Raw genomic sequence first — 26,311 nt, 5'->3', positions numbered from 1 at the left:
CTTTCTACATGCAAAGTGTGTGCGCTTGCACTAGCCCACTGGCCAGGAGGCTGGTGAAAAGAGGAACAGCAAGCCGAACAAGCACTTCTGGTTTGAAGAGAAAAAATTGTTTCTGTGACGGCCTAACAGTACAATAAACCTGGGAACAGTGTCATTGAGCAGACATGTGCTGTGAGTTCCTAGCTGAAAATTAGATTCTCAGGCGCAAGCACCCAATCTAGATCAGACAACAATAGCCATGCAGATTAGTTTTGGATTAAAAGAAAATTTCAAGACCACGGTTACACAGCCCGGATAACCTACAACAATAGCCATGCAGATTAGCTTTGGATTTCACACATTACCAGATCATTTCAGGATACAATGCTTCCATATTAACATACCACACTCTCATTAGTACATTATCTTGATACTTACAGGACAATGATTAGCACATTATGTCTGCAGGACAGTACTCAGCTCAAACCCAACCCCTCTCTGACTCTTCCTACACACTTGACACTGAGAGACACTGTCCTTCAGTGTTACTCCTCTGAAGATGCCTGCCACAGCTGCTGGCGAAACGTCAGGGGAAAAAATTCCAAGACCACGGTTACACAGCCCGGATAACCTACAAGAACCAATCATCATAATAGTTAAAAAAACCTTTTATTTATATCCCGCCTTCCCCTGCCAAAGCCGGGCTCAGGTTGGCTCAATATCATACATTAAATACAATACATAAAACACAATACAATAAAATATGTAATACAATATAATAAAATCAATTTTGCAACACTGAAATCTGTTCAAATTGTCTATTCATGGCACCAAAATAATTCCAAGCAGGGAGAAATGTTCCTATGACTTCATAACTAAACTTGTACCACAGGGGGAGGGATGGACCTCAATTCAATTGGCCTGGAACAACCCAAGAAGAGTATAACAGACCAACGAGGAACAGGAAGGGGGACAGGGAAAGGGAACAGGGATGGGGAAGGGGGGAAGGAAGGAAGGCAAAAGAGAGGGGGGAGGTAGGCCAGCATTAGACATTCCTGTTGCTGCCCTCAACTGTAGGCCTGGTGGAACATCTCTGTCTTACAGGCCCTGTGGAACCCTGCTAGGTCCCGTATCTCTAGGGTTGCCAGGTCCCTCTTCACAACTGGCGGGAAGTTTTTGGGGCAGAGCCTGAGTAGGGTGGGGTTTGGGGATGGACTTCAATGTCATAGAGTCCAATTGCCAAAGTGGCCATTTTCTCCAGGTGAACTGATCTCTATGGGCTGGAGATCAGTTGTAATAGCAGATCTCCAGCTAGTACCTGGAGGCTGGCAACCCTACGTATCTCCCTAGAAAGAGAGTTCCACCAGGCTGAAAAAGGCCTGGTCCTGGTCGAGGATAGCCGGACACTCTTTGGTCCAGGGACCTCTAGTAGGTTAGTATTTGCCGATTGTAGGGCTCTTGGGGGTTATAATCTTCACTTTTCCTAACACAGCGAGCTGCTGTGAAATTTATACCGAGCATGTTCCTCCATAGCACTTGCCAGCAGTGTCCTCTGTTCCTGTGTGAAGGGAGGAAGAGAAATACAGGAAGTAGTACCATTGTGAGAGTCCCAATCCCCTGTGCTACTTCGCCAAATCACTTGCTCAGACTTGGTGCAGAAACAAAGGATTTATTGAAGGCTTCAGAAGATATGAGCAGTCACGGATTCAAAGTTACAAGTGAACTAGCTTATCGGGGTTACAGTATATATCTACTACAGGGCAAGAGGTTCACACTCCTATTGTGAGAAACAGTAAGACAGATTGGTGCAATACAAAACATCAAACAGTTCCAAGGAGACAGTGAGGGCTATCAGCACTTCAAGGCCGGACTCGGCCTGAGGGAGTGTAGGCAGGAAGCGCAGCAGGGGAGGGAGAGCTGGCACCTGGGCAAGATAGATGGGACGTGAGACCCAGGAAGGCACGGGGAGGTGTGAACTGCTTTTTACGAGTTCAAAGGGGTTGGGATGAGAAGTCAGAACACATAGCCCTCACATTCTGCCCCCCTTAAGGCCCCCTCCCGCGAGGTCGGGAGGCCGCGGCTTATCAGGATAAGCGCAATGAAACTCTTGTATGAGGCGAGGGGCCGCCATGTGGGGGGCTGCAACCCATTCATCGTGCGCCGGACCCAGATGTTTCCATCGGACAAAGTAGAACAGTTTTCCCTTTTTCCATTTGCTGTCCAAGACCTTGGACACTTCTAAGTGTGTATCCCCTCCCACAACCGTTGGCAGTTCGGGTTTGGGTGGGGGATGGAATTGAGGAGCGGCTACGTAGGGTTTGAGTAAACTAATATGGAAGACGGGGTGAACGCCCCGTAAGGTTTTAGGAAGGTCCAATTCCACTGTGACCTCATTGATCACCCGGGATATGGGGAAGGGACCCACGTAACGATCATTGAGTTTTTTGCAGGGTCGGAGGGAGCGCAGGTTTTTGGTGGATAGATAAACCTGTTCTCCCACCTTGAGATCCCACCCCGGGGAGCGATGTTTGTCGGCTTGCTCCTTGTATTTACGCTTGGCCCGTTCAAGGTTCTTTTGTAACCAGGGCCAAGAGGACCGAACTACTTGCACCCACTCCTGAACGTCGGGTACCGCCTCGAGTTCAGGGGTGACGGGAGTGGAGCCGAAGGGGCCAAAGTCTGTTCCGTACACCACCTGGAAAGGGCTGAACCCCGTTGAGGAATGGGGAGCATTGTTGTACGCATACTCGGCAAAAGGCAGCAGGTCAACCCAATTGTCTTGGTGGTAATTGACATAACACCGGAGGTAACATTCAACCACTGCATTCACTCGTTCGGTCTGCCCATCGGTCTGAGGGTGGTAGACTGAGGAGAGCCCTTGTTCCTCCACCCCCATCAACTTTAGAAAGGTCCGCCAAAACTTGGCAACAAATTGAACCCCCCTGTCGGAGAGCACCTTCCTGGGGACCGAGTGAAGACTGAGGACATGGGTGATAAACAACCTAGCCAGACCCTGGGCCGAGGGGAGCCCGGCACAGGGCACAAAATGGACCTGTTTGGAGAACAGGTCCATAATTACCCAGAGTACAGTTTTGCCCCGGCTGGGGGGCAGAATACTTGGTCTTTATCATGTAGAAGGCAGGGGTCCTCGGGGAACGTAAGCGTCCGTTTAACCCAATCTATGGAGGGATTATGTCCCCGCAACCAATTCATCCCTAACACCACGGGGGCTACAATGGGGGCGATAGTAAAGTAAAGTCTTTCCCAATGTTCCCCAACGGCCATGACCACTGCCGTGGTGCGGTGAGTAACCGGCCCTTTTTTAAAGTCACTACCGTCCATTTGTGAAAAACGGAGGGGGGCCGGGAGCCGTTTGCGCCTGACGTGTAATTTCTTGGCTACTTCCTCACTCATTAAGGTCCGGGCGCACCCGGAATCAACCAAGGCGGGAAACTCTAACCTCGGGCCCCCTTTGGCTAGGGAAAGGTGGACCCTGATATACACATTTTCCTCTTGGGCGCTTACCATTGGGGGAGCTCCTTGCACAACAATCGGAACGGTCTGCTGAGGAGCCCCTCTTACAGCAGACCGACGGCGTTTTTTGCCGGTATCTCCCACTCTTCCTCCTCGCTGGACGAAGGAGATGGGGTAATTGTATTCCGTGACTCGGCGGAGTCAAAGGTGGCATTTGTAATCCGGGATCCCGATGGACCGGAGGAAGTAGAAGCTTCTTCTTGGGTGCGCGCGTGCAGCGCAGAGGGCGCGCTCCGGCGTCCGGGAGCACTACTCCGGCGTCGAGGTTGGCCCTCCGTCGGGGCCTTCTCCGGTTCGGTCAGACGGGGCGGAGGAGGACGCCCGGTACGGGACGGGCATTGCGAGGCGAAGTGACCCTTGCCTCCGCATACCAAGCACACTCCAGCCTCGAAGCGCTTGCGGCGTTCAGCGGCCGAGGGACCGCTGCCGCCCGGTGTTCGGGGATCTCTGGGCCCGCCTGGTTTGTCCCCTCGCCGCTGAAGATCGCGACCGGTACGCTGCTTGGACAGATTCAGAAGTTGCTTACGGTTTTCAATGTCTGCCGCATGGCGTACCCAACCCTCGACATCAGGGGGATTACCCTGCATGAAAGCCCAGTGTTGCAGGTCCGGATTCAGTCCCTCCCTGAAGCACTGTACCCGGGTGGCTTCGCTCCAATCCAAAATTCTACTCGATAGGGACTGGAATTCGCTTGCATACTGCGCCACTGACTTAGTCCCTTGGCGCAGTTGCATCAAGTTAGCCTTAGCCCGCTCCCCCAGGTTCGGGTCCTCGAACCGGTTCCGGAGAGCAACCATAAACTCATCTAGACTCCTTAGTACAGGGGAGCGGAGCTCGTACTGCAACACCATCCAGGCTGCCGCCTCGCCTTGCAAGAGGGAGGCCACGTACTGGACCTGGGACTCTTCGGAGGTGAAGGTCCGGCCCTGCTCGCGCATAAAAATATCCACTTGGACCAAAAAGAAAGTCAACTGGTCCCCCGACCCATCGTACGTGATCTTCAGGTCACGGCGGGTCGGGGCGCTGGGAGGAACGGGAGGGATTACCGGTGCCCCGTCTGGGGGGTTGCCGGGAGGTGGCTGTACCTTCAGCGCATCCAGGGCGGCTGCCATCTGGGTCATCACAGCCTGCATGGTATCCATGCGTCCCAGCATGGTCTGGCGCTCCTCTTGCCATTGCCTCCGTTCCTCGTCCATCAGGACCTCCCTTCGTGCGAGGTCCTCTTCGAGTCCCGTGCCGGACAAAGCCAAGCGGCGATGTTTCGCCTCGGTCCGTGAGAGCGACCAGTCCTTGGGGGAATCCAACCAGGAGTTGAAGGGGTTCTTGGGTCTTGTGCCCAAGCCCGGTCCCGGGGGTGGGGCCACGGTACCTTCCGTTTGGCCCCTTCATCCTTGGGGTCCGGTAGCTTCGGTGCTTCGGGCTTGTCCGGCGAACCCGGGGGGGTAGCGGGGTCCTCCTCGCCTGGCATGGCTGTCCCGTCCGGTACAGATGCAGAGCGAAAAGGCAGGGACTTGTAACTTAATGTGAGAGTCCCAATCCCCTGTGCTACTTCGCCAAATCACTTGCTTAGACTTGGTGCAGAAACAAAGGATTTATTGAAGGCTTCAGAAGATATGAGCAGACACGGATTCAAAGTTACAAGTGAACTAGCTTATCGGGGTTACAGTATATATCTACTACAGGGCAAGAGGTTCACACTCCTATTGTGAGAAACAGTAAGACAGATTGGTGCAATACAAAACATCAAAAAGTTCCAAGGAGACAGTGAGGGCTATCAGCACTTCAAGGCCGGACTCGGCCTGAGGGAGTGTAGGCAGGAAGCGCAGCAGGGGAGGGAGAGCTGGCACCTGGGCAAGCTAGATGGGACGTGAGACCCAGGAAGGCACGGGGAGGTGTGAACTGCTTTTTACGAGTTCAAAGGGGTTGGGATGAGAAGTCAGAACACATAGCCCTCACAACCATTCTTGTAAGACAAAAAGAAGAGTGAAAAGCATGCACCCTGGAACCTTCAAGGACCATATAGTCAGAGCTGGATTAAGTTCAACAATGGCCTTTAAAAGGCAAAAAGCCTCCAACTCCAAGGAAGCCACAGAACATCCCGTTCCATGTAATTTGAGGAACCTTCTTTGTTCAGCACAATCCCAAACATGTTTATTTTAGAAGCATTCCTGCCAGTTCACTGCAACCTACCTCACTATTAAACACATGAACACATGAAGCTGCCTCATACTGAATCAGACCTTGGTCCATGACTATCAAAGTCAGTATTGTCTACTCAGACTGGCAGCGGCTCTCCAGGGTCTCAGGCAGAGGTCTTTCACATCACCTACCTGCCTGGTTTTAAAGGAAATGGGTGTGCCACAACATCTGATCGTTTTGATGTGCAACCTGTATTCTGGACAAGAGGCCACGGTTAGGACAGAATATGGAGAAACAGAATGGTTTCCAATTGGCAAAGGTGTTAGACAAGGATGTATTTTATCTCCCTATCTCTTCAATCTTTATGCAGAACATAACATTAGGAAAGCTGGATTAGATTTAGAGGAAGGTGGAGTGAAAATTGGGGGGAGGAACGTTAACAATTTGAGATATGCCGATGACACTACATTACTGGCAGAAAATAGTGATGACTTGAAACGACTACTGCTGAAAGTTAACAGAGAAAGTGCCAAAACAGGACTGCAGCTGAACATCAAGAAGACAAAAGTAATGACTACAGGAGAATTACACAACTTCAAGGTTGACAATGAGGAAATTGAAATTGTTGAAGACTTTCTATTCCTTGGTTCCACCATCAACCAAAAGGGAGACTGCAGCCAAGAAATCAGAAGGCGATTGAGACTGGGAAGGGCAGCCATGAAGGAGCTAGAAAAGATTCTGAAGTGTAAGGACGTGTCACTGGCAACCAAGATCAGGTTAATTCATGCCATTGTATTCCGTTACTACGTATGGGTGCGAAAGCTGGACATTAAAGAAAGCTGATAGGAAGAAAGTAGACTCCTTTGAAATGTGGCGTTGGAGGAAAGTGTTACGGATACCCTGGACCACCCAAAAAACAAATCAGTGGGTTTTAGATCAAATCAAGCCTGAACTGACCCTAGAAGCTAAAATGACTAAACTGAGGCTGTCCTATTGTGGACATATTATGAGAAGACAAGAGTCACTGGAAAAGACAATCATGCTAGGAAAAGTTGAAGGCAGCAGGAAAAGAGGAAGACGCAACAAGAGGTGGATTGACTCTATAAAGGAAGCCACGGCCCTCAGTTTGCAAGATCTGAGCAAGGTTGTTACAGATAGGCCACTTTGGAGGACATTGATTCATAGGGTCACCATGAGTCGGAAACGACTTGACGGCACTTAACACAAACACACACACACACCTGCCTGGTCCCTTTGACTGATGATGCCGGGGATTGAACCTGGGACCTTCTGCATATCAAGCAGATGCTCTGCCACTGAGCTACAACCCCTCCCCAAAAAATAAAACTGCCTTCTACTGAATCAGACCCTCGGCCCATTAAAGTCAGTATTGTCTACTGAGGCCGGCAGCGGCTCTCCAGGGTCTCAGGCAGGGGTCTTCCACGTCACCTCCTCGCCCAGTCCCTTGAACTAGAGATGCCGGGGATTGAACCTGGGACCTTCTGCGCGCCATGTGTGTTTAGCGTTACAACTTCAGCTATTTTAACTCAGTCCGCCCTCGCAATAACGCGCAGCGTTCTTCTCGCTGGTCACACTATCACGGCGAGGAGGGGGGGGTTTGGTAAATATCGCTTTTGCCAGTACCCAAAATGGCGACTAGTCCCCTCCCGCCGTTGCGCTACCGCCCTTTTTGAAAGCACGGCAAAAGAGCGAGGGGGGAGGGGAAACCCACGTAGGCCGCCATTCCCCCCTCCCCCTCCGGGTAAGGCCGGGAACAGCGAGGCGGAAAGGCTCGGATCGCCATCCAATCAACAAGCGGGCGGTTTTGATTGGCGGCTCTTTCGGCATCGAGAGGCGGGGCCGGGCCAAGCAGCGGCCAATGGGAATGGGAAGGGCTCCCCCTGGGCTACGGTGTCCCCGTTGGAGCGCGGGTGGAAGGCTGTAAGCGCGGCCGGCCTGCAGCGGAGGAAGCAGCAGCAGAGGAGGAAGCGTCCGTGGGTCGGCTCTGAGCAGGTACGGAGCGGGTTCCCCGGGCAACAGCACGTGTAAGGCGGGCGGGGAAGGCCGGGGCGGCCTCCGCGCGGGGCTCCCCCGGAGGGCAGCGGCAACAGCGAGGCGCCTGCGCTTCTCTTCTGCTGCTTCCCGTGTCAGTTGAGCCCTCCCTTTTCTGTCGGGCCCCGTCAAGCCCGGCAGGCGACCATTTTAGCTCCCGGGGCCTACAGCCGGGCGCTGGCAAATGCCCGCTGCGGCCTGGGCCAGGGGTGCAGGGCGGGCCCGACGCCTCTCCGCCGCTCCCCTGGTCTCCGGGGGATGGGAGGGGTGGAGTGATGTATGGGGAGGCGGGGGGGACGTAGAAGCCAGCCCCCCTTGGCTTGGGGGCGTCGAAGGTCGCGGTGGGCCGCGTCCTTCCCCCCGAGCCCCAGCATGGGAGGGGAGCGGGGCGCCGGCCCGCGTGCTTCGGGCCCGGTCGCACGAGGCCGCCCTGGATGGTTGTAGGAACAAAGCAAGGACTTCGCTTGCAGCGATCGCGAGATTGAACGGGGCTGCGTGTGGGGAGGGGGGGGCCGTGTTCACAAGATTGCCCGGGACCCTGAGAGGTGATGCTTGGGGCCCCCCTTCTTTACTCCTCAAATGTCAGATCGATAGACAAGGTGGCTGAAAAATAAATCTCTTTATAAAAAAAACCGTTAGTGCAATTTTAAAATCTTTTTATCTTTGCCTTGCAAGTACGGGTCCTGTTTTGAAGTCTTATCCTAATTGGGGGGGTATAGGATACGTGATGACTTAAGAGGTTTCGGAAGCCTTTGAATCAAAGTTGGCTGTTGTTTCTGAGACTTTGAGAGCTTTCTTACTGGGCAGTTAGCGTGTTAGAATACAAGTTCCCTGCTTGGCAAGCAAAATGATGCCAGTTTAATTAAAGCCAGGCTGCTAGGATGCCTCAAGGGGGGGAAAATCACCAAGGCTAAGAAAAAAAAAACTGAGCACAAGTTGGCAGTATGTATTCATCTTGGATTTTATTCAGGTAGCCAAAGTAGTGAGGTCAGGTTTTCATCATAAAACAAGGACTTTGCTTCCATAAATCGATGTGGGGAGGGGGCCATATTGCAGGTTTACACTGGACCCAGAGAGGTGATACTTGGGGCTGTAGGGAAGGTGTGTATGGGGTTTGCTGGAGAAGTGAACCCTTTCCACTTGTGGGTTGCTCTTCTGATTTCAGCCCACCTCTACCAGAGGCTGCCCTGGAGGGTATAACATGGACAAATGGCCCCACAGCATTCTTTTAAGACCCATGAACAAAAAGATGGATGAACAGAAAGTAGTTAGACTTTCATCTCCCGCCATGGTCAAAAGAGATTTATTAAATTGATACTACCTTGGAATCCAAGGCAGCATACATAGAATTCCTAGGAGGCATTCCGTTTAGCTTCAGCAAGGTGGCGGCATCATGCACCCTCCAGCCATGAACACATGAAGCTGCCTTATGCTGAATCAGACCCTCGGTCCATCAAAGTCAGTACTGTCTACTGAGACCAGCAGCGGCTCTCCAGGGTTTCAGACAGAGGTCTTTCACTTCACCCCCTTGCCTAGCCCCTTTAACTGGAGATGCTGGGGATTGAACCTCGGACCTTCTGCATGTCAAACGCTCTACCACTGAGCCATGGCCCCTCCCCAAATTTCCCCCCTCTTCGATTTTATCCGCACAACCACCTTGTTAGGTGGGTTAGGCTGAGAGCATCTGACTGGCCCTAGGTCACCCAGTGAGCTTCCAAGGTAGACTAGGGATCTGAACCCAGGGCTTCCCCAACCTAACCACTCTAACAGGCTGTTACTGAAGAGCCTCCACAACGGGAATCTGACCCGCAGCTATCCATGAAGGCCAAAGCTGCAGAGGGTCTCCTCCCCACCCACCCCTGCCCTGGGACTGCGGATCACTTTGGGCTTGCCTTTGTCACACAGGGCCTCTTCTGGCATATTGAAGCGAAGATTGGTATTGGTAGAAAAGGGCATGTGCGCGTGGCAGCATGTACCTGAAGAAGCACCTTGGCTGCATGCACACAGTTAAAAAGACACTTCTGCTACTTTGCACACGTTAAAGAAACACTTTATAGGGAAATAGTAATTGGGCTTCAAAAATGTGTGACGAAACCTAAGAGTGGTTTGCTTTAAGAATATAACTTCAGAGCATTAGAAAAGACAGTGTTGCCTGCCTTAGTCATATATGACAGATATGGAGAGATTCTGATATTCCTGAGTGGCTGCCTGCCTTTATGGCTGCCATTTCTTGCTCACCCACATTTCAGCTCCTCCATTCTTTCTACCACCTTAGCCCTGGATTTAATAGTCTATCCACAGCTCACTTTCGTTCCAGTGCAAAAAGAGCGCCTGTATGCAAATGAGCATTTAGGCGTAACTTGATTATACCTTTCAAAGTATCTTCAAAGTGGCTATAAACTAGTAAACTACTGATAGAGTAACAGCCTTATCATTACCAGACAGCAGATAGATTAAGTGGTAGTCATGAGAACATACAGGAAAGTGTGAAATCAATGGAGTAATCAAAAAAGGTCTTATAAAAGAATATAAATCACAACTGAATAAAAAATGATAAGTGTTTCTGTCTTTGCCTTTCCACATGGGCAGACTCTGTTCGATCGGGGTTTTCAAAAATCTGCCAGTTAATTCACTGAAGGGTAAGGCACTATGTTTGGCCAAGAAGAAAAGTCTGCGAAAAGAGCTCACTTTAAATGTCCCTTAATCATGACCCCGTCTTTCTGTCAGGATATGGCTGAGCAGGACGTGGAAAATGAGTTGCTGGACTATGAAGAGGACGAAGAGCCTCAGGCAGTGACTGACGCAACCCCCGTCCCTGCCAAAAAGGATGTGAAGGGCTCCTATGTCTCCATCCACAGCTCTGGTTTCCGAGACTTCCTTCTGAAGCCAGAGCTGCTCCGTGCCATTGTGGACTACGGTTTTGAGCATCCGTCAGAAGGTAGGAGCTGAGCCGAGACCCTTGGCCCCCTCGCCAGCCAGCCCAGCCCACCCACCGGGGAGCAACTGCCAGTGGTGCCACGCGGTGCAGGGTGAGAGCTGGGGGCTGCAGGGAGCAGGGGCGGGAGGGTGCCATTGCTCTGGGAAGGCGTTCTTGGCTGTCTTGGTTGTGTTTTGGGGCACCTCATTGGTGCTGTTCAGATCCCATATGGGAGATGTCTGGCTGCCTTGTACCAGTTGAGTAGTTCCCTTTAGGCTCAGGGGTCTCGTATATTAGCTTAGCTGAGCAGAGAAGCCCCATTAGCCATGTGACTACGGTTTAGGTTCTGTTTGAGACAAGATATTAAGCAGTACCGGAGAACTCAAGCCAGCTCCAATCAGATCCTTTTGTGGGTTAGAATCATAGAATAGAATTGTAGAATTGGAAGGGGCCATACAGGCCATCTAATCCAACCCCCTGCTCAATGCAAGATCAGCCTAGAGCATCCATAAGAACATAAGAAAGGCCATGCTGGATCAGACCGATGTCCATCAAGTCCAGCAGTGTGTTCACACAGTGGCCCGACCAGGTGCCTCTAGGAAGCCCACAAGCAAGACGACTGCAGCAGCATTGTCCAGCCTGTGTTCCACAGCACCTAATATAATAGGCATGCTCCTCTGATCCTGGAGAGAATAAGTGTTGCATCCCTGACAAGTATACATCCCTGACAGGTATGCATCCCTGAAAAGTGTTTGTCCAGCCTCAGTTTGAAGACTGCCAGTGACTAATCTATGCCACAGTGTGCTTTCCACAGTTAACTAATCTATGCCACGGTGCTCCCTGTCCTGCTCACTTTAACTTGTAATTCAGCAAAGTAAGCTTGAGAATAGCACTGCCAATTGTCTTAGTAAGCATACAGTGAGGTTGACCTTATAGATGGGGTGTATATGGACTCTCATGACTTAAAGTGGTGGAAGGGGACTGGGATGCAGACCACCTGGGGTTTGTGCCGTTTACTCTGGGTTCTCCCGCTTATCTTGGGGGCTGCTTAACACCCACTTTGCGTTGACCACTTCTTCTCTTGCCCTCTCAGTGCAGCATGAATGCATTCCACAGGCTATCCTGGGCATGGACGTGTTATGCCAAGCCAAGTCGGGCATGGGCAAAACGGCTGTCTTCGTACTGGCCACCCTGCAGCAAATCGAGCCGTTAGACGGGCAGGTACGTAATGAGGAATTCGGCTCCGCTTGCAGTCATGACCATCATGATGCTAATAGAATGCTGGATGTCCGGAGGCATCAGGTAGAGTGCTGTCCTAACTGGGGACGAGATGAGTGGGAATTTGACAAAGCCTGCTGTGGAAACTCTGGGAAGAATGTAGAACGGGCTTTCCAGGAAAATCTAATCTAGAACAGATGTTAATGAAGCATTTGGTGCCCCCGTTGGTCAATGGAACATTTTGGTGCCCCCATTTATCACTGGGGAGAATCTTGTGACAACTTGCCCCCTTTTGCTTCTAAAATAGTGGATGAGAGGACCTGGATTAGTTCCTAGAACTGCAAAACTGTTCCCAGACTTAGGATCTCGTTTTCCAATGAGGAGAGCCGCATGAGCTGTCTGGAAAGTTACAGTCCTAAATTCCTTCCAATGCAATGCGAAGCCCAACTTGTGGAAAATCTGGCCAGAAAACTACTGGTAGCTGCTTGGGCTGTCTATCTAAGCTGGGGCACATTACCTCGTCTTTAGCTTCCCCAAAACTGCCCGAGATGCTGATGTATGTATGTATTTATTTATTGCATTTTTCACCCCGCCCTCCCCAACCCGAAGGTCGGGCTCAGAGCGGCTTACCTGATCCAAAATATAATAAAACAATAAAACATTTTAAAATACCATTTAAAATAGCCCAGGCCAATCTAATGAATAGGACAATAATGCCTTCCGATGGCGCCCAAATCCGAAAAATAGCCCTCTGCAGCCAGTAGATGAATCTGACCACCCCCAAGATGGTATAAGCGGGGGTGGTGCTCTGCAACGGGGGAGAAAGAAGGATTAGGGAGGCTAGTATTTATGAGAACCGTCGCTGGCCTCAACCATAAACCTGGCAGAATTGCTCCGCCTTACAGGCCCTGAGGAATTCCTGAAGATCCCGCAGGGCCCTGGTCTTGCTAGGGAGGCTATTCCATAGCTTGCTTTTTGCTGGTGATACGTAGTTTTGCATGTAATGTGATGGGGTTCTGAAGGACACCTGCACACTCTACTGGAAGCTGATTCTCAAAGTTAAGCAGGGAGATTGGGTGGCTCAGAGGGCAGGGAGGTGCCCTTTGTGCTGCTTTTGTAATCGTGTCCTTTTTCTTTCTGGCAGGTGTCAGTGTTGGTGATGTGCCACACCCGGGAGCTGGCCTTTCAGATCAGCAAGGAGTATGAGCGCTTTTCCAAGTATATGTCTTCTGTCAAGGTGAGGACTGCTGCAGTGAGGCCCAAGAAATATAAAATCCCAGAACCACTTACAATGGAAATGTTGTCAGGGTGTTAATTAGGGAGTGACATGATATTTGGGGAGGAGTATGTGGTGAGAGTGGCGCCCTTATTGATTTTAGAAATGTCCACCTCACTTGACAAGAATGTACGTCAGAGCATAAGAAAGGCCATGCTGGATCAGACCAAGGCCCATCAAGTCCAGCAGTCTGTTCACATAGTGGCCAACCAGGTGCCTCTAGGAAGCCCACATGAAAGACGACTGCAGCAGCATCCTGGCTGTGTTTCACAGCACCTAATATTACAGGCATGCTCCTCTGATACTAGAGAGAATAGGTATGCAGCATGACTAGTATCCATTTTGACAGCCCTCCTCCATGAACGTGTCCACTCCCCTCTTAAAGCCTTCCAAGTTGGCAGCCATCACCACATCCTGGGGCAGGGAGTTTCACAATTTAACCATGTGTTGTGTGAGGAAATGCTTCTTATCTGTTTTGAATCTCTCACCCTCCTGTTTCAGCAGATGACCCTGCTTTCTAGTATCATGAGAGAGGGAGGAAAGCTTTTTTCCCTGTCCACTCTCTCCATACCATGCATAATTTTATAGATCTCTGTCATGTCTCCCCTTAACCACCTTCTTTCCAAGCTAAACAGCCCTAAGCTATAGCACTGCATCCCAAACATCAACTCAAGGAAGGGAAGGTCTTGCTGGATTGTGCAGTCTAATGTTAACATTGCTAATTCTCCCTTGCATTGTGTGACAGCTTTTCTCTGCACCACCACATTGCTTCAAAGGGCCTTGAATATTGGTTTCAGGAAGAAGAATAGATCTGATGGGCCGGGGGAAGCGAGTCGAGACAAAGGGGTGCTGTCAACAACATATTGCAGTCCTTTCTTTCTCCATGTACTCCATGTACTGCACCTGGGGAAGCATTCTTAAAACGTGAAAAGTTTTGCTGGTCAAGTCAGTAGCTTTCTCGATATAGTTGACAACGAGTCCTGTTTGCCATGCAGGTATCTGTCTTCTTTGGGGGCCTTTCCATCAAGAAAGATGAAGAGGTGTTGAAGAAGAACTGCCCACATATCGTGGTGGGGACCCCAGGCCGTATTCTAGCCCTGGTACGCAACAAGACCCTCAACCTGCGCAACGTCAAGCATTTTGTACTGGATGAGTGTGACAAGATGCTGGAGCAACTGGGTAAGAAGGCAGGGGCGGGGGGCCAAGGTGTGAACTGTTTTGGCTTGAGTTGTCAACGGTTGGAGATCTCTGGTTATTAATCCATTTTGGTGTGAATGTTCGAAAGCCATCTGATGCTCAAGTTCTAGATTAAACTGTGGAAAAGCCAGCAAGAGCAATACTACTATCAGCCAGCTACTGAAAACATCTTTCAAGACCAGATCTATTTCTTGATGGTTGAAGATTGGGTGCTTGAGTAATCTATCATGCAGTTAAATCTTGCAGATGAATATTGGGAAGCGGGTAGTCTCAGCAGGGAGCTTGCTGTGATTCTATAAGGTATCACGGGGCAGAAGTGATCAGAAGGAACTTTGTGAATTGAAGCAAGTTTCTGAGGATATTTTTGAGCAGCCACAGCTCCATTGCTGCTCTGTGAACTATGGTAGGACCAAGCCTTGTTGGATTGCAGTAGTGGAGACTTGGATAGGTTATGTCCATGAGTTCAGGATCTAGTGTTGGTTGAATTATCAGGAAACACCAACTTTCTACACTTTTTGTTATTTTTGTAGACATGCGTCGTGATGTGCAGGAGATCTTTCGACTGACACCCCATGAGAAGCAGTGCATGATGTTCAGTGCCACCTTGAGCAAGGAGATCCGGCCTGTCTGCAAGAAGTTCATGCAGGATGTATGTGTGATAGGTTCAGGAAAATGCCTTTCAGCCATTGCTCGACATAGAGACTAAAGGCATCTCTTTGAGGCAATTTGTCTCTTCCAGCTTCACTTCAAAGAAAGGGCTTCTTGATAAGGAGGAGACCCCGGCCTGTGTAAAGCACTAGCTTGCTTGAGCCTCTGGTTTCGCACCTTGTTTTCAGGTGGAGTTTGGATAAAAGGTAGTGATGGAAGCCCTGAATGTGGGTGTTCCCTGCATGTTACCAGGGTCACCAGAAAATGGTGGTGTGTCCATCCCTGTCCAGAGCAATGACTGACTGAACAACATTAGTAGGGGAAACTCATGCTGTCCAGCAGCCGATCAAGTTAACTTTCTGGTAACAATTGAATGTACAGAACTGCTGTTCTTTAAACGGCAGTGACCTCCCAAGGATCTTTCTCATTGTAAACGCCCAGAGTTTTGGGGGGCCCTTTTTTGTGTGCAAAGTATGCTCTGCCAATGTGGTACTGGTTTAGGTGAGAGGGGTTTGCATATTCGATTCCCTATAAATGTAACCAGTGTGCTGCAGCATCTAGAGGGGAAAATACATTGGGTACAGTCAAGCATACAGTACCATTGGTAAACTGTGAAGCTCGCATGCGGTACCACTAACACTTGGAACAAATTCAAACAAAACAGCACTGCTTCTGAGTACTATTACTGCAGGCTGTTCTCATAGAGGAGACAGTACCCAAGAGGCTGGACCATCTCACCTGGCTGATATACTAGTTCTGAGGGTTTCTGCATCTTCAGTTGTTGCCTCGGTGGATTGGGGATTGTTTAACTCGGAACTTTGATGGAATGTACAACAAACGTGTATTAACTTAGTTCTCTCTGCTGCCAGGCACTTAAACCAATGCTGTGGATAATTAATAGTCATGGGAATTCTTCCTGCAGGGTTTGGCAGGGGGGGAGTTCTTGGACATGCCGAGATTCCATCTGCAGTTCTGCAGATGAAACCGTTCTGCTTCTGCCCCCAGCCTCCTACGTAGATCCCATTGTGATCAAAGCAATGCCTATTGCTGTGGGAGTTGGATAGTTCTACATTTCTCAAGCAAACTTTAGTGTTTAATACATGCTAGCTGAATTGGGAGAACTCTGCCGTCATTATCTGCAGAAAGTTACATGTGTTTCTTCCCCGCTTGCAGCCCATGGAGGTGTTTGTGGACGACGAGACCAAGCTGACTCTGCATGGCTTGCAGCAGTACTATGTCAAGCTGAAGGACACGGAGAAAAACCGCAAGCTCTTTGACCTGTTGGATGTGTTGGAGTTCAACCAGGTGGAGTGCAAGAGGGCTAGCTGCTTCCATCACCCCTCAGTGCTGTTCCCAGCTCTAGGACTAGTGACTGAGCCAAGTCGCAAGCGCTGGGGGAGGCTTCCTGGTTAATCCCATTTCCTCTCCCCTCGCAGGTTGTGATATTTGTGAAATCGGTGCAACGCTGCATGGCGTTAGCCCAGCTCCTGGTTGAGCAGAACTTCCCTGCCATTGCCATTCACAGGGGCATGTCTCAGGAAGAGAGGTGAGTCCGGGGGGATGGATTGGAGGAGGTTATGAATTGTGGAGCAGAGTGCTTGCCTCTTCAGGTGTGATGTAGCCATCCAGTAAATCAGTTCTGTAAAATTAGTGACCACCAGGGGAAGAAATTTAGAGTATTTAACGCCCGTTGCTTGCGTGTACTGCAGGAACAAGCTGTGTGTTGCACTGTGTTTGAGGGCATAACGGTCTGAGGAGGGTCTATCACGGCTTTTGTTTTTTCCAGGCTCTCACGGTACCAGCAATTCAAGGACTTCCAGCGTCGAATCCTGGTTGCCACTAATCTTTTTGGCCGCGGAATGGATATTGAGCGGGTCAACATTGTCTTCAATTACGACATGCCTGAGGATTCTGATACCTACCTGCACAGGGTAAGCGCTGTGGTGTAGTGGTTAGGAGCAGTGGTTCTAATCTGGAGAAAAAGGTTGGTTTCCCCACTCTTCTGCATGAAGCCAGCTGGGCGACCTTGGACTAGTCACAGCTCTCTTCGAGTTCTCTAAGCCTCACCTATCTCACAAAAAGTGTCTGTTCTGGGAGAGGAAGGGAAAGAGATCGTAAGCTGGTTTGATTCTCTTTAAAAGGTATCGAAAATCAGCATATAAAAGCCAACTCTTCTTAACTCATGTTGTGATATTTGTGACATATTTGGTGGACACATCCTGCAAGATACTTCTGGTACAACAGATTCAGAATGCCCAGAGAAAAGTCCCAGAATTGTCATGATGTATTCTTTTCTCTTCAGGTGGCCCGAGCTGGGCGCTTTGGCACAAAAGGCTTGGCTGTTACCTTTGTGTCTGATGAAGGTGATGCCAAAATCCTCAACGACGTTCAGGATCGCTTTGAGGTGAATGTGGCTGAGCTCCCTGAAGAGATAGACATCTCCTCGTATAGTAAGTATTGGTAATTGACTTCAGTAGGCTCGACTGTCTGCTGGTGTATTCTTTCTGTGTGCTGTTCAAAAGTAGGGCAGGTCATCCCAAAGTGTGAATGTGGCCGGCCTGCTCATTTATCTGGGAACTCTGTAGAAAAGGAAGGCTGGCAGGGCAGTTGTGCTTCTATAGAAAGCCAGTGTAGTGGTTAAGAGTGCCTGACCAGGTCCTAGTCCCCTCTCTGGACTAAGGTCACCCCGTTACCTTTCATGGCAGTCACCTTTGCGAACTAACCTACCTTAAGGGTGGTGGTTTTAAAAATAAAATGGAGAAAGGTGGGATCCTTTTTGCAAACTGCTTTGGGTTCCCACTGGGGAGAGAAGTGGAGTATAGCTACCTAAATTAAGTAAAAATGGTGCGCTCAGTGACCAATAAATAAATGTAAAGTTCTGCATTTAGGTAGGAAAAAAATCAAATGCATAATTATAGGATGGGGAGATTTGTTTTAGCAGTAGTGTGTGCGAAAAGGATCTTGGGGTCTTAGTAGACCAAACACTGTGCATGAGTCAGCAGTGTGATGCGGAAATTAAAAAGGCAAATGCGATCTTTGGCTGTATCAACAAGAGTATAGTGTCCAGATCACGTGAAGTGATGGTATCGCTTTGCTCTGGTTAGACCCCACCTATTGTGTTCAGTTTTGGGCACCGCAATTTAAGAAGGATGTAGACAAGCTGGAACGTGTCCAGAGGAGGGCAACGAAGATGGTGAGGGGTCTGGAGACCAAGTACTATGAGGAAAGGTTGAAGGAGCTGAGTATGTTTAGCCTGGAGAGGAGTTGAGATGATAACCATCTTCAAGTATTAGAAGGGCTGTCATAGAGAGGATGGTGCCAAGTTGTTTTCTGTTGCCTAAGAAGGACGGACTAGAATCAATGGGTTGAAATTAAAAGTGTTTCCAGCTAAACATTAGGAAGAACTTTCTAACAGAGTGGTTTCCTCAGTGGAACAGGCTTCCTTGGGAGGTGATAGGCTCTCCTTCCCTGGAGATTTTTAAGCAGAGGCTAGATGGCCTTCTGTTAGCAATGTTGATTCTATGACCTTAGGCAGATCATGAGAGGGAGGGCAGGAAGATTTGTATCAGTGTTTGGCTCTCATGGCCCTTTCTTGCATGCCCAGGGTTGTGCCGGGCGCCACTTTGGGGCCAGGAAGCAATTTTCCTCCAGGTCAGATTGGCCAGGGATCCTGGAGAGGCTTTTGTTGCCATCTTCTGGGCATGGAGTAGGGGTCACTGTGTGTGTGTGTGTGGGGGGGGGGAGGTAGTTGTGAATTTCCTACATTGTACAGAGGGTTGGACTAGATGACCCCAGTGATCCCTTCCAACTCTATGATTTTATGACCGCTGGTCTGGACATAAAGCACTGCTATGGGTTTATTGGGCTATAAATTTTGCTTCTTAATCTATACCTAGTGGCTGCTGATCATTAATTTAACAGTTGTATGTGGAAGCTGGGAGGCCTAGTTGGGAGTCCTCAGACTGATAAGGGGGACAGATTAAAGAGGTTCGGACCAGAAAGGCAAAAATATTTTGTTTGGGGGGATTTGGCAGAACTGATGCCAATGTTGGGCAGAAGCAGGGGTTACAGTACCAATAAGGAAAGCTACCTAGGATGGGAAGATTGCAAGTGCGGCTCACAGGTGTGGAGCCAGTGTGGTGTAGTGGTCAAGAGCGGAGGTTTGGAGCAGTGGACTCGGATCTCGAGAACTGGGTTTGATTCCCCGCTCCTCCACATGAGCGGCAGAGGCTAATTTGGTGAACTGGATTTGTTTCTCCACTCCAACTTACAAAGCCATCTGGGTGACCTTGGGCTAGTCTCAGCTGTCTCGGCCTCACCTACCTCACAGGGTGTCTGTTGTGGGGTGGGGAAGGGAAGGTGACTGTAAGCTGGTTTGATTCTGCCTTAAGTAGTAGAGAAAGTCCGCATATAAAACCAACTCTTCTTCTTTTAAAAGATGCTGTATTGGCTCATTTGGAAGGCAGAGCAACAGTTTTCCCAATGTCTGCTTTACTGTGTGGGAGGGCAGTTTTGAGTTCCCATTAGGCCAAGTTGAAGAGCCTTTATCTAATAGGACTGGAAAGTGGTGTGTTGTTTTTTTTTAGGCCATGGCTAAAGACCATTCTGTAACAGACACAACTGTAAATGACTTTAAATTTTGGATGTGCCACAGATGGTATTGACAAGCTGTCTTTACTTTTGCAGTTGAGCAAAGCCGGTAGCGTGGTCTCACGGATCCTCCCTGACTCATGCAGTGTGGAAGCTGAGAGAAGCACCCCCACAAATCTAGCTCTTGGTTGGAGCCAGATGAATGTCTGCTTTTTTTTTTTTTTTTGGTACGCTGTTAAACCTTTGAGGGTTGTGGTCTTAAAACGACTGTCTTATAAATTGCCCAGGTGGTATTTTGCCTCAGCTCAAGCCTGGGGGCTTTTTAATTAGATGTTTCTATTTTCTGTATAGTAAGCCCCTGTGGCTGAGTCACCTAATAAATGATTTTTTTTAATGTCATTTTTATGGCTGCTGTTGTAGTTGTGTGGATACTGGAATTTATGAGATTCAGGCTTCCTTGCTTATATCTCTTTTCCTGTTTTATATTCTCCCTTTTGTCTGTTTGTAACATCTATGCTGCTCATTGTAGCTGGAAAGTATTAAGTGATGGTCTTTCGGCAGTCTTAATTTCTTTCTACCTATGAACTCCCCATTCCCAGGACTCTTTTATCATGCGTGATTGATTCTCCCAGAGACCAACTTCTTCACGGTCTGGCTTGACTTTTGACTAAACTTCCCCCCCCCTAATTTGTTGGGTGTGTCTCTAGTGCAGTGCTTTTCACGCAAGAGGGGAATGATTGGGAACCTTTTCTAAGCTTCACTTTTGTTTGGGAAAGATGCAGGAGAAAACAGGTTACCGACTTCCTGTTATACACGATCCCTGCGTGGTCTGGTGAATGTTGAGGAAAGCCCTTCTCCTTTTAAATGAGCATAGATTGAATGTAAACTAAAACTCCTAAGCCTGCCTGTGCTTGGAAATTTAGGACTAGGGTTTTGAACAGCCTGTCAGACATTGCAGGTTCAATGTTCCTTTCTTTAACACTGCCCATTCCTCCAGCGTGGTGCATTGGTTTGGAGCGGTGGACTCTGATCTGGTGAACCGGGTTGGTTTCCCCACTCCTCCACATGAAGCCAGCCGGGTGACCTTGGGCTAGTCACAGCTCTTTTTGAGCTCTCAGTCCGCCTATCTCACAGGGTGTTTGTTGTGTGGAAGGGAAGGGAAGGGGATTGTAAGCCAATTTGATTCTCCCTTAAGTGAGAAAGTTGGCATATAAAAACCAACTATTCTTCTTCTTCCATCCAGCCCAAATTACTTTCTATACAATCGTGAATCTCAAAATACATTTTAATATAAATGCCAGAAAAAAGTGATTGACAGAAGTGCTTTGAATAAGGGAGTGGGTAGTTACAGGGGAGTTAAAGGCAAAGATGCTTTGACAAACTACATTTACTTACCTAAAGGCACTCTTAGAGAACACATATCATCACACAGCAGTACTGAAACTACAGTCTCAGAGGTGTAATATTTCCGGTGTTTTGCATTCATTGTTTACTACCCAAACTGGAAAAACTACCAGATGCCAGGTTTGAAGGTCAAATTCTTATACCCAGTTAGTAGTTGGAATTTGGACCCCAATTTGATGTAGCGCAAGATTAACAGTAGCTGGATACACAACCAAGTCAACATTTGAAATTGCAATTTTGAATTCAGATTTGTTCTAACGTGAGTGCTTTTGGCTTCCAATATAAGTTAACCAGTGCCTGTATGCTAGGGGTAAGGTGCATCCAGCACTGCTGTATGTATAGGCAGGTTCCCCAGGAAGAAAAACCAAAATGGGAAATGGCCCTAAATAAATCATTCTACAAAGGAAGTGCTGAAATATCCAGTATTTCATTTGAATCACCGCTGTCTCTCCCCCCCCCCCTTTAGCTGCAGCCTTGAGCTACCAGTGCTGCTTTCCCTTCTTTCCGCTACTTCATATGAGCTGCCCTTGTACAAAAACCTCTCTCCCTCGTGTGGCTGATGGGTTTTGCTGGTTAAGATTACATGACTTACTGTGCCTTCTATCCCCTTCCTCATCCCTCCATTCTGCTGCCACTTTGTAGAACTCCTGGGTAACAGGAGTCAACAGAAACATGCCAAGGTACACAGCTGTGAAATGTGAAGCATCAGAGGGACCTTGTTTCTGGATTAGGTGTCATGATAAACAGCAGGTTCCTTGGTGATTGCCCTGCCTGGGTAGTCAGGGTAAAGAAGCTCTTTACACTTGTGCTTGACCACAAGCAAAATCTAAACCAAAAATGCAATCCACAGTACCTTTAATTAGGACCAACCGACAGGTCACATGGAGTGAAACTGATTTATTTGTCGCATGTTAGTCACAGAAAGGCTAGGAGGACCTTGACACCAGCAGTGTTTGAATCTGCTCTGCATCCCACACACAATACAGGCTTAAATAAGATTTAGCATCTCCTGAGGCATTCCCTTCCCCACAAAACCCCTTTTTATACTTTCGTTTTTTGTAACATCTAGCCTGATGAGTTCTGTAGAACTCAAAATCTTACGCTCAGGGTTGGGGCCAGACTAAATGTTCCACTCAAGCAAGACACTTCATTTGGTGGAGTAGAAAGCCCGCCCCCTGACAATCCACTGAGTTTTCCAAAACACTAGGGGGACTGGACCCTCAGGAACAGCATGAGAGGAAAAATCAGGTGTGCAGCAGGAAGAGAGAACTGATGGGAAATTACCTCTTCCGTTCATGATAAATTTGGTCGGGATCTAACCAAACGTGTGGCAATCGGTCCTAATAAAAGGAGTCACGTGAATTGCAATAGTTTGAGTCAAGTAAAGTCTGTGCAGTGGAACATTAGCAGGGGTGACCTCCCCTTCTTACAATGCAGATGCTAAAAATGTTGATAGAGCACAAAGATGGACTATGCAACAGGCAGCCAACCACACTGCCGGTGCATGACTGATGCGCTCTGCAGCGATTACCACTGTGTGTTAAGAAGGCAAATGGAAAGGTACCCATTTCCCGCTTGACACTATTTAATTTGGCTCTGGGTAAAGGTGTGACGCATGGAGTGACATCACATCCCAACGTTTTCTAGGCAGACTCTGTTTATGGGGTGGTTTGCCAGTGCCTTCCCCAGTCATCTTCCCTTTACCCCCAGCAAGCTGGGTACTCATTTTACCGACCTCGGAAGGATGGAAGGCTGAGTCAACCTTGAGCTGGCTACCTGAAACCACTTCCGCCGGGATTGAATTTAGGTGGTGAACAGAGCTTGGGCTGCAGTACTGCAGCTTACCACTCTGTGCCACGGGGCTCTGGGTATGTGTGTACAAAACAAGTGCTGTGTAAATCATGAAGGGTGCAGTTGTGTATTCTCTCTCAATACACTCAATGGTTTCTTGCTCACTGTTTTCAACTAGTTTCACAAGACATGAGTCTAACATATAAAGGCACCTTTCACAGTACTGAAGTACTCTTCTGTTTCGTACTTGCACCCAAATAAGATGTTGACATTGAAACAGCTCTGAGCTGGATCTATGTTGTGCATCATCACCCTCCTAAATTTAATCTGGAAGCACCACTCTAATGTTAACTCAAACCTCTAGGAAGTGCAAATGGACTTAAAGCCTAAATAGTTAGGTAGCTGAAGCTGTCCTGCCTTGCCTAGGGTGGTATTTTCCAAAGGCCTAGTTCTTGCTGAGGTGGTGAGCTTAAGGCTGGGCTGTACTAAAGACAGCATCTAAAGCACTGATATCCACTCAGTGGCTGGGAAGCCACATGCATCTCTTCTGAGCACTCTTCTCCACCGTGGCACCTGCCCCGGATTCCAAATAGAAGCATACCTCGGAGATATTGCGGGTTTGGTTCTTTCTTTAACATTAGATGTCCCTGGTGGTCCCTTCCAACTCTATGATTCTAAATACTCTGGGCTGAAGATTATGGAAATTCTGTAACAGCGCCCCCATGCTTGTTCCCCACTTCCACGAAACCTGAATTTTTGCTGACTTTTGTCAAGTAGGTCAGGGCTGCTAGTAACAAGTCGGTCAATTTTGCGAAGCAATGTGCCAAAGCCATATGGTATAGGGGCACACCTCCCATTCCTGGTCAGTGTCTACCCTTCCACACATGGATGTGATGTGTGCAGACTTTATTTTTCCTTTGCTGGCTCACTGATGCTCCACTAAATATCGTGGGTTCATGCTCAGAGCAAATGCACAACACTTAGAATGTAGAGAAGTCTAACAGAAGTATCTCAGCACAAGCTTTTTGGGGGGTTAATGCCCACTATCTAATCAGTTGTATGAAGTGTTTTTGCAGCTGGCATATATAAATATGGGCATGGAGGGGGGGAAGCAAGGGGTGTGAAAGCCAACAGCGTGCTAAAGGCACAGACGTGGCACAGACTGACTTTCAAGTGCTGGAAGTTTCCTTTTCTTGCTGCAACAGGGTAACACTACACCACAAGCTAAGCTGGTAAAAAAAAAGTACAGTAGCACTTTCTTAGGGAGCAGAAGCCTGTGGGATGGTCCCTGAAGAGCATGGAGTATATGGGGAGGCAGACGCTATCTGCTCTACAATTTCACTGGCTGCGTGTACCAACTCTGCAAAATCCAATTCAAACAGGATGTGCGGGCTCTGTGTACCCAGCTGGCACCAAGCGTCTGTCAGAAGAGTCTCTCTAAAAGTGTCATGTGCACAAGTACCCTGATTTGTACAGACTTGCTTCCCTTGAGAGAGGAGTCCAGCGCGGAGGAGGAAGGCACATTCTACAGAGGCAGTTGCATGCCTGCTGACAACATCCGCTCAGTACTATCGGCCAGTTCTTGAACCAGCCCTTGTAGGATTTTACACAGCAGCCTCCGTGCCGTTCTATGGTCCTTGCTGCAGCAGGCCTGTAGCAGTGCGTAGCTCCACCGGGAAAAGGCTACTGGAATGATTGGATGTATTTATCATGTGCAAAGCTGCCGTCTTGGAACTCACTTCAGGAGATGTTGCTAGATTCCAGATTCTTGAGAAGACTTCTGTGGCTGTAGGGAAGGAGCAGGATCCAATAAGAACAATCCAATAGCTTATTATACTATGGTGCCATCCAGGTATTTTCCACTCACCAGCTCCTGCCTCTCCACCCCATTCGTCATTTACATCAAGCAACCCACCATTTTTTGCAGTTTGTCTAGCAAATCTTTCCCTCGCAGGGATTTTTTCCCCTTAAAGGGAAATAGCTTTATTAGAATCATAGAGTCTATGATTCTAATAAAGCTATTTCCCTTTAAGGGAAAAAAGGGAAATAGCTTTATTAGAGACTGTGAAACTCCTTTCTTTTTATGGAAGCTATGCAGAACTACTTTTTATGGAAGCTATGTAGAATTATGACACCTGACAAAATTGTAATTGCAGAGGTTGAATGTGTGTGAGGGGTCTAGTTTTATTATGGGGTCAATTCAGCAGTTTACCATGTTTTCCTTTCTTTTTCAAAAAAAGATTGTAGACCCAGGTTTGTTTTTAATTGGCAATACTGTTAGGGAGAATGAGATATACACGATTTAAACAAATGCAATAGATAAAATGAATAGTGAAAAAGGGTTTGGGGTTATTCTTAGAAGAGGGTGAGGCTACAGAATAAAAAGCCTCGGCCAGGCTGAAAAAAACATCTTGGAAGAGTTCCAAAATTGCAGGATTCTCCAGCAAGGGGGGCAGTGCAGATCTGCGGAAAATCTCCAAGACGGGATAGGGGAATGAGTAAGTGAGGGAGGTGGGGAGGAAGCTTTCCACAGTTTTCTCTTACCCGTAATGTGTTGAAAGTCCCTGTAGAGTTGAACTCTGAATACTTGTCACTACTTTGAGGCTTGGCACTTCTGCGCCGGCAAAGCAATCGGCAGTAGTCATCACGCACCTGAACACAGAATAAAATTCTGACTGACGTGTGTTGTCACGATCTTCCACATTACTGAACAATAGTGCGCTCTCTCTCCCTTTTTTTTTTTTTTGGTGTAAAGTGGCGGCTGACTTATGGCAACACTGTGCAGTTTTCAAGGCAGGAGATGTTCTCAGAGGTGGGTTTCCATTGCCTGCCTCTGCATAGCGACCTGGCGTTCCTTGGTGGCCCTCCCATCCAATTACCCACCAGGGCTGACCCTGCTTAGCCCCCGAGATCTGACAAGATCAAGCTAGCCTGGGCTATCCAGGTCCGGTCATAAAAGCTCTCCAGAGCCAGACAATTGTATCTCTCGAGAACTCCCAAGTGCCCTCTGAAATCATTCAGTCTTACACCCTCTCCAGAGAGTTATCAGCATCCCCAAATGCTAAACTCTGCGGTCCCCCATGCTGCGGTTACCTGTTTCTTGAGCAGGCAGTGCAAGATGAAGATGAAGAGCCCCTGCAGGCTGTTGAGGATGGTGAAGAGGTAGGACATGACAAGGCTGTGGCTGCTGAACTGAAACATGCCGAAGATCCAGGTGGTGCCCAAAACACAGAGCTGGGCGATGGCTGTGACTACAAGCACCCTGAAGACAGAAAGGAGTCGAGCACAGAGATTGCATGGATGGCCACAATCCTTGTCCTTACAGGGGGGCAGTCCTAGGTACAGCATGATGTTCTTACCCTAGTTCCCTATAAAAGCGATCATGCAAAGGGTGCAGGGCTCTCCCCCCATCAATCCTACATGAGTGGCATTCCATCATATACAGACTTTGCATTTTTTTTTTGCCATGAAGTCACACCTGACTTAGGGTGACCCTGTAGGGTTTTCAAGGCAAGAGACATCCAGAAATAGTTTGCCATTGCATGTCTCTGCGTCTCGACCCTGGT

General features: G+C 48.6%; 2 protein-coding genes across 3 annotated transcripts in view; one reads left to right on the top strand and one right to left on the bottom strand.

Moving 5' to 3' along the window:
• The first annotated feature begins 10,426 nt into the window (after nucleotides 1-10,426).
• On the top strand, nucleotides 10,427-19,721 carry DDX39A (DExD-box helicase 39A). 2 transcript variants are annotated; one of them, XM_056851796.1, is made up of 10 exons: nucleotides 10,427-10,642; nucleotides 11,715-11,842; nucleotides 12,984-13,076; nucleotides 14,111-14,294; nucleotides 14,843-14,961; nucleotides 16,134-16,265; nucleotides 16,397-16,506; nucleotides 16,747-16,891; nucleotides 17,263-17,410; nucleotides 19,647-19,721. In XM_056851796.1, the coding sequence occupies exons 1-10, from the start codon at nucleotides 10,435-10,437 to the stop codon at nucleotides 19,661-19,663; spliced, it is 1,284 nt and encodes a 427-aa protein (XP_056707774.1). In that variant the 5' UTR covers nucleotides 10,427-10,434; the 3' UTR covers nucleotides 19,664-19,721. The 2 variants fall into 2 exon arrangements, with proteins under 2 accessions (XP_056707774.1, XP_056707783.1); XM_056851805.1 differs by having other exon boundaries at nucleotides 10,606-10,733.
• Nucleotides 19,722-21,466: 1,745 nt separating this feature from the next.
• The window catches only part of ADGRE5 (adhesion G protein-coupled receptor E5), an 88,433-nt gene continuing 83,588 nt past the window's right edge, over nucleotides 21,467-26,311 (bottom strand). The window contains exons 17-19 of the mRNA XM_056848064.1: nucleotides 25,839-26,007; nucleotides 25,290-25,397; nucleotides 21,467-21,601 (exon numbers count right to left, since the gene is read on the bottom strand). Coding sequence (XP_056704042.1) covers nucleotides 21,467-21,601; nucleotides 25,290-25,397; nucleotides 25,839-26,007 — 412 coding nt within the window. The remainder of the gene's footprint in view (nucleotides 21,602-25,289; nucleotides 25,398-25,838; nucleotides 26,008-26,311) is intronic.

The sequence above is a fragment of the Euleptes europaea genome, chromosome 1, assembly GCF_029931775.1.
Source record: "Euleptes europaea isolate rEulEur1 chromosome 1, rEulEur1.hap1, whole genome shotgun sequence".
In the NCBI taxonomy this organism is placed as follows: domain Eukaryota; kingdom Metazoa; phylum Chordata; class Lepidosauria; order Squamata; family Sphaerodactylidae; genus Euleptes; species Euleptes europaea.
This window is presented reverse-complemented; position numbering and strand designations above follow the sequence as displayed.

What these genes read in the sequence shown, in the direction of transcription:
- DDX39A (XM_056851796.1), top strand. Translation starts at nt 10,435, where the DNA reads ATGGCTGAGCAGGACGTGGAAAATGAGTTGCTGGACTATGAAGAGGAC. An exon ending in AGTATATGTCTTCTGTCAAG is followed by an intron (nt 13,077 to 14,110) that starts GTGAGGACTGCT and finishes TTTGCCATGCAG; the next exon opens with GTATCTGTCTTCTTTGGGGG. An exon ending in GCAAGAAGTTCATGCAGGAT is followed by an intron (nt 14,962 to 16,133) that starts GTATGTGTGATA and finishes CCCCGCTTGCAG; the next exon opens with CCCATGGAGGTGTTTGTGGA.